This window comes from Chelon labrosus (genome assembly GCF_963514085.1).
Source record: "Chelon labrosus genome assembly, chromosome: 10".
In the NCBI taxonomy this organism is placed as follows: domain Eukaryota; kingdom Metazoa; phylum Chordata; class Actinopteri; order Mugiliformes; family Mugilidae; genus Chelon; species Chelon labrosus.
Genome location: NC_140360.1, coordinates 7589561 through 7602529, shown reverse-complemented (window position 1 = coordinate 7602529; position 12969 = coordinate 7589561). Strand labels below are relative to the sequence as shown.

Below are 12969 nucleotides of genomic sequence, written 5' to 3'. Positions count from 1 at the left end.
CCCCCAGAATGTCCAATATGTCGGGAGGGCTGTGACACAAAGTTCATTCTCTCAGTTGATGTTGTCAATATATTTTCAATACATTATGACACCAATTAATTGGAGGGTCCAATTCATATAAAAACAAACAAAAAAAACAGGATTTTCATGGGCCCTCTTCCTACTCGGGCCCTGGGTAGTCAGGTCCCCTTTTCCCCCCACTACCACGCCCATGGTGACAGAACTTGTAAAACACAGTGATATATGTATCTAAGTACTTTGAGTCTTTTGCCCAGGCATGTTTACATAGAATTTCATGTTCATGTGACCTTCTATAGTTGTAGCTATTCCAGCGGCATTTCATGCTTGAGCTTGTCAAACTTACTTCTGCTGCATGGCTTTATTGTGCACTAGTTTGCTAATCCCTCTTTACTCTGTTCTTCTCGCCGAGCTTCTCTCTCTTCCACAGCTTCCTCTGCTTTCAGTCGTGGCCTTTTCTCTGTTCTTGTCTTTCTGCCGTCCTGAGCTCTTTGGAGCAGTTCTGTTTTAGTTCTGGTGGCATGAAACTACTGGTACCTCTTTTTAAAAAAAAAAAAAAAAAAAAACTCGATCAGGCTCTGTCCAGGAAGATCATCTGCTTATAGAGCTGATCTAGCCTTTCTGGGGAAAAGAGAAAAAATGTGGGACCTTTCTAAAACATCCATCAGCTAAAGTAGGATTTAATATGTAGCTGTAAATCTAGATTTGAGCATTAGAGACATCACTTGTGCGGTTTTGTCATGTGTTCTTTGCTTATGATAGATAGGTGTGGCATCAAAAGTGTCAGATTTTAAATTAGACGTAAGCCTTACAAATACCTCTCAGTCATGGGGTTTCTTTCTGAACAGAGCCTTTTGTAGTTTCTGTCTGGCTGTGTCGAGTCTTGTAGGGAAATGTGTCAACACTTCCTGGACAATACGAGGGAATAATGTTTCCCATTAAAGCATTAATCCCTCTGACATTTGACGTTTTCCTGGAGTCAAAGGAAGGTTGTGACGTAGGGAAGTAAAACATTTCCTACATGCCGGTTCAGCCAACTTTTAAAAAAATATTTTTTTATCATTCAGCCTTTCTCCCCCCAGTCTGCTTCAGCAGCCGCCTATCTGAGGGAATCAGACCCACGCTTTAGTAGCCTCCCTGCATGGCCAGTCAGTGTGTGCGTAGTCGCAGCTTCAACAGGAAGCTTCTGTAGATCTGACCTCTCACTTCTCTGAACTCTGCTGCCTTCTTGCATGTGCTTCTCGCTGCTGACGTCATCATTCTTTGGTGGAGAGATATAGCTCGTCTCTTTCTGAAAGTAATGCACGCACTCTATACCCTTCATTACTACATCCTCCTTCCTGACAGTTACAGTGTTCGGTTTATGTGGAAACAGCGTCAGAAGTGAGGCTGTAGTTCGTGGCGCTGCCTAAACAGGATTGAACTAAACGCTGACGTGTTTCTCTTATCACAATGACTGAAATGGGGCCGTCAGAACAATAGGAACATTATTAACATGAAGCTAAGGTTTAGTGCAGGACTGATATATGTCCAGTGAGTGCAGGTCATGAAAGCACATGCATGCAGGGATATGTGTCAGGTGCGATCCTCATTATAGTGTTTCCTGAACAGTTGGTTTTCTTCTCATTTTGATTGCCACACGTTGGTGATGTGTCATGGGAAACAGAGCCGTTTCTTCTTGTTCATCTCTGCTCGCGTGAGGACAGGGACAGGACTTTGATTTGATGTTCACGCTATGTGGTCAAATCACGTGTGAGGACTTAGGATCATACCATTATGTGAAAGTAGAGAGGCAGACAGGTGCCGTCGAGGCGGCAGACAGCGGTGAGTGACACAAGGAAACGAAGCGGCATCAGGCTGAAGTTTAAAGACAGTCGGGCAAAGTGCCTTCACTGCAAAATGACAATAATATTAATAGCAGGTTCCACCACAAACCTGCATAAGGACATTTAAACCGTTTGTTTACTGAGTTTGGTTCTGTTTTCGCTTGTGTGGATTTGATTGCAGTCATTTGTTTGAACAATTAAAGTTTTATTGAAATATTAAACAAAAGTAAGAATGCTAACTGCACAAAATGAGACAATTATTAGGCTTCTCATAAAAACATTGAATGCCGAAGGTCTTATCAACACACAAACCATATGTATTTGCTGTGTTGGGCTAAAATATTAGGCTATAAACGAGACTCTTCTTTGGCCGACTCTCAGAAAAGACCCAAACTGCCCATCACTAGTACACGTCCCTCATCATCGGGTAGTTTCACCACTAAATAACTTGTGTGTTGATACTTTAATATCTCTCTTAGACGGTGAGATAGAATTGAGAGAGATCTCCACTTGTTAAATGTTGCTGGCATGGATGCAAAGAGGCTTTCGGTGTTGCTTCGGTGTTGACCTCGGAGGCTTTGGTGTGTCTGGTCTGTTCTCTCAGATGACGAGATAACAGTGGGGAAGTTCTATGCCACATTCCTGATACAGGACTACTTCAGAAAGTTCAAGAGGCGCAAAGAACAAGGTCTCGTGGGAAGGCGCTCGTGGGAGAGGCTGAACACCACCTTGGCTCTACAGGTGAGTAAAGTACAGAGCGCGTCTCGTTGATTTACTTTGCAGAACACATTAATTATTGGTCTGTCTAGAAAACTAAACAATCCAGCTAGAACATTAAACATTGCATGAGTGAAAGCAAGGAAAGGAGGACTTAAATGAAGATGTTTGGACGGGTGGGATGGAAAATGACAAGTGGTACTGTGATATAATCAGGTCACACACATCTTTTCTTTCTTTTCTTTCTTTTACCTTTATTTAAACTCGTTAGTACACTGAGGCGAGCCTCATTTACAGTGCAGACGAGAGTACAGAGCAAAACAGACAAAATACACAACAGATATTCACAATAAAATACCATAAAGAACAGAATGAAAAAAAAGGATCAGAGGAAACAATTGCAAACGGTGGACAGGGAATTAGTAATTAATGATTTGAAGTGATTGAATGGGACGAGTGAGTTTAACTTAAGAGTTAGCTGTAGATGATTCCAGATGTGTGGGGCATAAGCTGAGAGGGCAGACCTCCCCAGCTCAGTCCGAATTTTGGGAATATACAATTGCAACCAGTTGCTAGAGCGGGTATTGTAAGTGATTGTGGACTCAACAAGTAATGAAGAGATGTAGATGGGAAGTTTGCCGATGAGGGCTTTATAAATGAATAGAAACATGTGGGAGTCACGTCTTTGAGCTAGGGAGGTCCACCCTACTAAGCCATACAGAGTACAGTGATGGGTGGAGTAGGTGGCACCAGTAATGAATCTAAGGGCAGAATGGTAAATGGTATCTAGGGGTTTAAGAGTGGAGGCAGAGGCATGCATGTAAATGATGTCACCATAGTCTAAACACACATAAAAGAACCAAAAGAAAAACAGGATTATCCAAAAGGGAACCAAAACCCACAGAGCTTTGAATCTTTGAATTCAGGCAGGAACAACAGCACGACAGTCAGGTGACTCAACAAGGGGAAAGACAGGGCTATAATTGCACAAGGGATAATGGGATACCAAGAAACGGGTGGGCCATGAGGGGAGGAACAAACAGACAGAAGACAACGGCAGGAACTGAACAGGGTCATATCAGGTTTTCTCACTTATCCAGTAATGTGAGATCAGTGTTAGTTCAGGGTGTAATGGCTGCACAATTAGCAGGTTTTTCTCTGGAAGTGCGTCCCTCCAGGTAAACGGTTCCTGTGTCTAGTGGATCATAGAGAGTAGCAGGTTTCTTTTTCTTTTTTTTTTTCCCTTTAATTAATTTTCAAATAATAACGTGAGGAGCATCGTATGACACTCTGACGTCACGGTGATCAATCATTCTTGAGTTCAGGTGAAGGTCACAGATGACTGTTATCGGCCCGGAGGCATAAAAACTTTCCAAACCAAGATGCTTCTTGACATGTTTTTAGGTTTCCTCAGTGGGTTTTTCTCAGAGTTTTTCCTCGTCTTGTTTTTATCAGAGATGATAAAAGGCCTTTCCAACACTTAAACCAGTGTGATCTGTGTTTATGAACCACTCTGTTGCGCTAATGTTTCTGTATCAAGTCTCTGTAACACCGCTTTTCTCTCAGCTAGACTAGAGACGCAGCCTCTTATAGCTTTTAGGTTTGGTATGACATGTGCTCCGTTTGCAGGCCGGCCTGCGCACGCTGCATGACATCGGACCGGAGATCCGTCGAGCCATATCATGCGACCTACAGGAGGAAGGGCTGGTAGATGTCGTTGGAGAGGAAGAGGAGGAAATCTACAGGGTGAACATGCAGAAAACTCCACTGCACACATGATTTGAGCCATAATGTATCTAATTATAATTACTCATCTGATATTGTTTTTTTCCACACACAAGTTCAGTTACCTGGTTAAAGGTTTTACTTTTAAGAGTTTCAAATATCCCAAAAAACCCAAATAGCTGTGCTTTGTAGTGAATCCACCATGATTTATATCTAATTAGTAATCATTTTGATTAAAAGGAAACACCAGGTTTTATGCTTTTTTTTAAAGGATCCCTATCAAATTTCCTCTCACATTCCAGTACTTGGGTCCAATCAGTTTTCTGTTCACTCAACCATAGAAAGATTAAATACAACAAAACTGTCTAAAGATTAGATAATGATTTAAATCAGACCTTATTACTATGCATCCTTCATAAATGCCTCATAAATGAGTCTTTTGGTAATGTTATTGTCTTTGGCAAGAAGGAGCACTACTGGGATCCTTCGTCCCTACAGCAGTCAGACTTCCTCAACACCTAAAGGACCAACTACATCCTCTGGACAATATATCTCACTATATTTACTGATTCATCATTTCATTCTGTACGATAATATTTGATTTTTACCAACTGCAATACATCAGTATCTCAGTTTTTTTCTTTACATTGTCATTATGTGCAGTATCTGTTTTTCTTAAGAGAAGAAGATGTCAGTATTCATGATATTCATGATGACTATAGTGTATATTCAGCTCAACAATGTGCAGTTTTCTAACTTATTAACTTACTTACCTCTTTTTTAACCTAATTTCTTGTACATTTAATATATTCTATTTTTATATTGTTTTTTATTACCTTTATCTAACTGTAATAGCCGTTATAATACCTACATTATTGTTTGAGGATCAATAAAGTCAAATTTTTATTTTATCTTAAAGTCAGCACACCAATCAGCCACAACATTATGACCACTGACAGGAGAAGCAAATAACATTGACCATCTTGTGACAACTCAGTGTTCTGCTGGGAGACTTTTGGACCTGGCATTCATTCATGTGGATGTTACTTAGACATGTAGCACCCACCTATACCAGACCAGGCACCCCCACCCCATAGCAACGACACTCCTTGATGGCAGCAGCCATCCCCAGCAGGATGCAGCCTGACACAGACTAAAAAAAACCCCCCAAAAAACATGAAGAACAGTACAAGGTGTTGACCTGGCCTCCAAATTCACTAGATCCCAAACTGATCAAGTATCTGTGGGATGATCCACAGAGGTCCCTCCCCTCAATCCATAGGACCCGAAGGTCCCCACTGAAAACATCCTGTTGCCAGACACCACAGGACACCCTCAGAAGTTCCCATGTTCATTCTCTGATGAGTCACAGCTGTTTTGGAGGCACAAGAGAGACCTACGCAATATTAGGAAGGTGGTCATAATGTTGAGGCTGATTGGTGTAATTGACACCTTTAAACAAATGACTTACAATGTGGTGGTTATTGTTGTGTCCCGTCTCAGTCCTCATTGGTTTCCGGTGTCTCTCTGCAGCGTAACGGCGGTCTGTTTGGGAACCACGTCAACCACGTCACTGGGGACCAGCAAGGCTCCTCCCTCCCCACCACCGTCACCCAGCGGCCCTTACAGGTCCTGCCCGTCTCCTGCAGTGCCTCGACTGAACCCACCCAAACCGTCAGAACAACCAGCAGCATCGACATGGAGGGAGAGACGGAGATGAACTCGTCACCCATCCAGCACAATCATCATCATCATCATCATCATCACCATCACACCCCTCATCCGCACGGTCACCCTCACTGTAATTCCACTTGTCTTCAGTCGCCGATACCCTCCAACGCCAACCTCAACAACGCCAACGTGCCCTCACTTCTCTCCATGACCGTCGGGAGGCCGCAGAAGTGCTTATTAAGACGAAGTCGGCCGTCCTCTGCCAAACACGGATCGTCAAGCACTACTTACAGTAAAGGGCTGCACGACAAGCCTTGGAAGTCACACTCCACAAGGTCAGCTGATCGACAGAGGTATTCAGATCTCAGTTAGACAGAAACATCATCCTGGTATTACAAATGTTTTATATGTAGATGTTTAAGGCAGGAATGCAACTAAATGCACAAGTAAATATATTTATCTGCAATTTAACATTTCCTTAGTATTATATATCAGTGACTAATGGTTGTTTTATTTATCCTTATGTTTCTTTAGCTTTTATTTAGTAAGTTCAGTTGATAAAATGCCTACGGCAACTTCCGACTGCACTTCTTTTGCCATATATTCCAAAATGTTTAATGTAATGAATTTGTAATGCTTGAAAACTTGCATAACGAGTACGTAGTCACACTTGAGAAGATTGTAGTTCATTAGTTGCATTAGCCCTCAGGGTCATGTTCAGTGTTCCTTGACGTAGACCACATGCCCCTATGACATTTTAAGAAACACATTACGCCATCTCTCCCTTTCCTCTGATGTTATCTGTATGTATTTAGTTTCTGGTGTGTGTCTTCTGATGAGTATCTGAATATAGATGTAATGAAGTTTGTGGTGAGAACGGCCTCAAAACAAATACTTTGAATACTTTCCGTCACACACTTTGTTGTCACGAGTTTCCACTTTCTGTCCATCCCCAGCAGGAAACATTTAGAAAGAAACACTTCCGTTCACATGCGATCGAAAACATTTTAATTATTGTATTTGCTGTCCTGTTGTCTTTTTTTTTTTTTGATGCATGCAACTTCTCTTTCTTTTCCTATGCTGCTCCAAAACAATCCTGTCTGCGTGACTCAACCATCTCCTCTTCCTCTCCCTGGAGCAGGACACGTTACTATGAGGCCTACATTAGGTATGTGTAGACTGGTTTTGGTATCATGGCTTCCTAAACTCAAGATGATTAATGTCAAAACAGTGTATGACAACTTAATGACTCACTGGCAACAGATAGATGTTTCACAGTATTAATGGGTTTAATTAAGGCTGAGTCTACACTGAAACCTCAAAACAGCAGCAGGGACCCTGAAGATAAAAGAGCAACATGTAATAGTTACACCAATCAGGCACAACATTATGACCACTGACTAAAGTAAATAACATCGACCATCTTGTGACAATTCAGTGTTCTGCTGGGAAACTTATGGACCTGGCATTCATTCATGTGGATGTTACTTAGACATGTAGCACCCACCTAGACCAGACCAGACCAGACCAGACCAGACCAGACCCCACCACCCCATAGCAATGACACTCCTTGATGGCAGCAGCCATCCCCAGCAGGATGCAGCCTGACACAGGAACACACACAAAAACAGTTTAGGAACAACTCAAAAAAACATGAAGAGCAGCACAAGGTGTTGACCTGGCCTCCAAATTCACTAGATACCAAACTGATCAAGTATCTGTGGGATGATCCACACAGGCCCCTCCCATCAACCCACAAGACAACCTCAGAAGGCCCATGTCCATTCTCTGATGAGTCACAACTGTTTTGGAGGCACAAGGGAGACCTGCACAATATTAGGTCATAATGTTATGCCTGATCGGTGTATTTGTTTACACTGTAGATCAGTGATTCCCAATCTGGGGTACGCGTACCCCTGGGGGTACACAAAGTGACGTAGGGGGTACGCGAAAGAGTTGATGCTGAACTCAGCCTGATTACATTTTGAAACAGAGAAAACGGATAACGGGTTGTTTTCTCATTTTCTGATTCTGTACCTAAATGAAAAATCAAAAGACTGTTTTTCATGTGAGTCAATTATGTTAATAGCTAGATCAGAGGTGCCCATTACGTCGATTGCGATCGACCGGCACCTCCAAATCAAACAGCAAGACAAATGTTCATCTTTATTTTTACTTTATATTTGCAACATGCCCCTTAGTTCAGTGACACACATCCACAGCCACGCACAACTTCAACAACAACTCAAAACGACATCTTTCTTAAAGAGACAGCACTATTTTTCTAAAGGTGCAGTGCACCAATTTTTCTTGATTAAAAAATAAATTATGTCGTCAACAATTCCAATAACTTTCTGTCATTTGAGCTGTCAAGTCATCAGTGTGAGGTAAACTAGGTCGCCCGGCTAACCGCCAAAAATGGATAAATGGCTAAAACGGATAGACTGCCCTTCCAGAGAGACCTCAACTGCTACCACCAGTCAGCCCACAAATGTAGAAATGTTTGGTAGATTTCTTTTTTCAAAAGTGAACTGCTGCTGCTCACTGAAAATGCTGGTAAATAAATCTATTTTGTGAGAAATAATTAAATTTAAGAGATTTTATTTGTATGTTACGCATGCTAAATGTGGGTGGTGGGGGTGGCGGCAGGCTCACAGACATTTCTTTTTCTAGCTGCTACAAGTGTGTGAGAGTAGGGGGTACATGGCTGGAGGTCAAATGTCTGAAGGGGTACGGGCTGTGAAAGGTTTGGGAACCACTGCTGTAGATGATTCATTGGGAACACCACAACCCCTCCAAAATGATCATCCGGTTGACTCACCATGTTGATGCTGTTTCAACATCAGCTGAACATTAGAACAGTCATGAAGGAGGATTTAGTGCAGGACTGTTTTTTACTAGTGTACCTAATAAAATGGCAAGTGAGTGTTTGTAACCAGTGTATAAGTGTGACCTGCTGTTTCGATGCCAGGTCAGAAAGTGGTGGAGGTCTTTACCCCACCATCCGTCGAGAGGAGGCGGGCGGCAGGGACAGTGACGAGGAGCGAGCGTCAGGGGAATACTACAGCGGGGAGGAGTTTCATGAAGACGACATCATGCTCACTAAGGACAGGTGACGACAAAATGCTTAATCAGACTCCATGCAGGCGTTTTCTCCATGAGCTCAAGCTTCCATTTAGTATACGTCTAACACTCATACAGGACTATGAATGTGACTTACCAGTATTTACATTCAGTGCGTAAACAGTCACACAGGTCGTTCTTCTTTAAGTTTTCGTCTCTTTGTGTCAAAGGTTGTCCAGCAAGGACTGCCATGATGATGCAGAGGTAGATTTTGAACTTGAAGTCTCCAGGGATGAACACCAGTCTGATGGTTACTATGACGATGACCAACAGCCCATTTACCAAGATGGCAGGCGGTCGCCTAGGAGATGGTTTTTACCTTCACCTCAAGGTGAACTGTAGCTTCTTCTTCTTCTTCTTCTTCTTCTTCTTTTTATACGTCTTTCTTAGCTGGAAATGTTTGAGATGGTCTGATGCTGAAATGTGAAGTATCTATGACGCCCAAATTAGTTTGTAGTAATTTTTGCGTGCGTCTGTTTTCAAATAGCCTCCAACAGACCAACGTTCAGCTTCGAGTGTCTTCGCAGAAGAAGTAGTCAAGACGATGCTCCTCCCTCTCCATCGTGCACTGCTCTTCCACTACACCTGGTTCAGCAACAGGTACACACTCTCCTTTCTCTGTATATTAATATTGTGATGAAGTGATACATTAAAAAATCAAGTACGATACGATACGATACAACTTTATTTGTCAGTTTGTGCTGAAATTCTTTTTGCATCCCTGGGCAGCTCATTTAAGGATAATAAAACAATACATACATGTAAGACATATAGTTTCACTAGACCGACACGTGGACATACATGTAGGACATAAAGCATCAGCGGACAAACATGAGACTTAGCCACACATGACAGTAACAAGCATTCCAAGTAGTAGGAATAACTCCTATAAGAGGCCTGTTTTGTTTGCGATCCCTCTTTCAGGTGATGGCGGTGGCTGGTTTTGATGCCAGCAGAATTCACCGTCTGTCTCCGACGAGGTCTCTGCGCTCCTGGGCCACGCCTCCTGCCTCACCAGTCAGCCGCGACTGCTCCCCCAGCTACACACCACTCATACAGGTCCTACCACAGTGACAAACATACACCAATCAGCCACAACATTAAAACCACTGACAGGAGAAGTGAATAACATCGACCGTCTTGTGACAATTCAGTGTTCAGCTGAGAAACTTTTGGACCTGGCATTCATTCATGTGGATGTTACTTAGACATGTAGCACCCACCTAGACCAGACCAGACACCCCCACCCTATTCTGATACAGACACACACACAAAAACACTTTAGGAACAATTAAAAAAAACATGAAGAACAGCACAAGGTGTTGACCTGGCCTCCAAATTCACAAGATCCCAAACATTCTGTTGCCAGACATAATGGTCATAATGTTATGCCTGATCTGCTTATATATATACGTGTGTGCTCAGGTGGACTGGCGCAGTACGGGAAGTGTGGGCAGCCTCCCCGGAGCAGTGAAGAGGAGTTCCTGGTACACAGAGGGAAAAGACGGCCCTCCGAGCTGCAGCCACTCTCCGTCCCGTCTGCAGCTGCCAGCAGAGAGCTGCTCACACTTCCTGCAAAAGAGAGGCAGCGCCAACAGTCTGGTGGAAGCTGTGAGTAGAAAAAACACTGGGCTGTTATTGAATGCTTAGTGTTCCTGCAAGAACCAGAAACTGCTGCATTCACTGACTCTTCAGACATGTTTCTGAGACTGTCAGCCATTCTGACATTCACGGAGATCCCGATACTATTTTTCCTCTTATTGTTTTCAGGTGCTGATATCGGAGGGTTTGGGGAAATACGCCAGGGATCCCAAGTTTGTGTCGGTGACCAAACACGAGATCGCAGACGCCTGCGAGATGACTATCGACGAAATGGAGAGCGCAGCCAGCAATCTGCTGAACGGGAGCATGGGGAACGGCAACGGTGGTGGAGCGGGGAGCCCGGACCCCCACGCCGCCCCTCATCTCAGGGACCACAGTATCCGCGACTACAGCGACGAGGAGCCGTACGTGGCTGTGAAATGTGAGGAGGACCTAACAGATGAGATGATATGCATCACTTCTCTATAGCAGCGGCCCACACTGGAGTCTCTTTAGGTTTTTTCAATTGAACTTTTACTACTGCCCTACGATGAGGGGACGTCTCTGCTCAGGAGCCCCCTGCACTAGAGAGGACACGTAAAACAGGGATGGATTAAAGAACAAAGTGCCTTGTTTTTCTCTTTCCGTTGAACGCAGAACACAAATGACACAGAAACGGTTTCTGGAAAAGATCATTTGAGCAAATACCGAAACCAGAGAGGATTCATCTGCCGCCCAGCTGGCTCCCTGGAAGCTGCTTTCTCTGTGGACACTAACAGCGGTAATCAATTAAGTTTGAGGATTTGATCTGAATCAGCTTTAATGATGGGGCGAGTGCATCCACACAGTATTGGGTGGGCCTGTCATTTTTATTTTTTTTCTTTCAGCTGCACTGTTTTAGATTTATTTGAGTTATTAATTAACACGGCCATGAATCCTACACTGTTTACTCGACACGAAGAGCCAAAAAAAAAAAAAGAAAAATGTGCCACTACTCCAGTCAGTTACAGACTGCATGCTTGAATTGTTTCCTGCATTAACTTATTGAATTATTTGTTTCAGAAACTGATTCTGTTTAAAAGATTTTAGAGAGATCTGACACCTCCAAAGCATCCACCCCTGCCCCCTTCCTCCAAGTATAAATGCAACAGACCGGTGAGTGGTACGAAGGCAAAGCTACATTTGTCCTGCTGCAAAATGTCTTTGGCCGTCCAGAGACTCCTACATTCCCTCTATCCACTTTAATTTCATGTGTATATATATAAAATGTGATTTTAACCTTTTATCAGTCATGATTACAGACACTGGTTTTTCTCATTGTCCACCTCCATGATTCAAATTACACATAAAACTTGAACTTGATGTAAGCATATATATATATATATTTAGTTAGCAGGGTTTTATGTTTTTCCATGGTCACGATCAGGCTGATCCGTCACAGCTGGTTCGTTTGAGTCGAGCTGCTCTCGGTTCACACTTCAGGATTTCAGGTAAAAAAAAAAAAGTAAGAAAAATAATAATAATTTTAAAACGCTCGTCTCAGTTTTTGACTTGAAAAATCACATATCAGTAAAAAACTAAACAAAAACGACTTTGTCCTCAGGCATATCCTCCTTTTCCTCATGCTCACTGACACACTGTAAGTCCCTAGGATCCCTTTACACCTAATCCCTCAGATCAGTGCACCGCTCACATTACAGCGTCACAGTCCATAGACATCTTTACCTTTTACCTCGTTGAAGCCTCAAACACTGGGTTCGTTGTTAGTCACTGACAGTACGCCGTGAGTCACTTTATACACATCTGTTCAGTATCAGTTTAAATGATCATTGTTAATGTTTATTATGAAAAATCAAACACCATTTTGAATTCGTTGTTGCCATGCAACCAAGTCGGAGCCGGGGCAACCCAGTCACAAAAAAAAGCGTGACTACATTACGGGAGTTGTGATGCTCTTTATGAGTTACAGCCTTTGACAGATCCCCTCCCTGTCTTTCTGTGGGAATAGCACTCAGGCTGTGACTTCCAATGATATAACACAACAACACAAGTACAGACAAGAAGGCGTATCGAGAAACGGATCATCTCTGACTGATCTTCAGGCCCTCCGGCGGCGGCGCGTTAAAAAAAAAAAACAGAAGTGGTTGTGCCGTGGAAATCCCTGCATGTGCTCGGGAGTTCAAGTGAACTAGTAAATATCTCCTGCGTCAAATTAAAATTTAAACTCTACCCTAACACGTAAAGACAAACACTTTTTATTCAAGTGGACATGTGTCTGCGGTCCAACCAGATTCTGATAAGGCCCGAA

At 43.0% G+C, this 12969-nt stretch overlaps 1 protein-coding gene across 1 annotated transcript in view; it reads left to right on the top strand.

Moving 5' to 3' along the window:
* Positions 1-11887, top strand: part of cacna1db (calcium channel, voltage-dependent, L type, alpha 1D subunit, b) — a 102819-nt gene extending 90932 nt beyond the window's left edge. The window contains exons 43-52 of the mRNA XM_084552804.1: positions 2449-2585; positions 4191-4307; positions 5820-6292; positions 7099-7125; positions 8929-9069; positions 9251-9411; positions 9568-9680; positions 10005-10139; positions 10506-10691; positions 10851-11887. Coding sequence (XP_084408930.1) covers positions 2449-2585; positions 4191-4307; positions 5820-6292; positions 7099-7125; positions 8929-9069; positions 9251-9411; positions 9568-9680; positions 10005-10139; positions 10506-10691; positions 10851-11150 — 1790 coding nt within the window. The 3' untranslated portion in view covers positions 11151-11887. The remainder of the gene's footprint in view (positions 1-2448; positions 2586-4190; positions 4308-5819; positions 6293-7098; positions 7126-8928; positions 9070-9250; positions 9412-9567; positions 9681-10004; positions 10140-10505; positions 10692-10850) is intronic.
* Positions 11888-12969: the final 1082 nt, after the last annotated feature.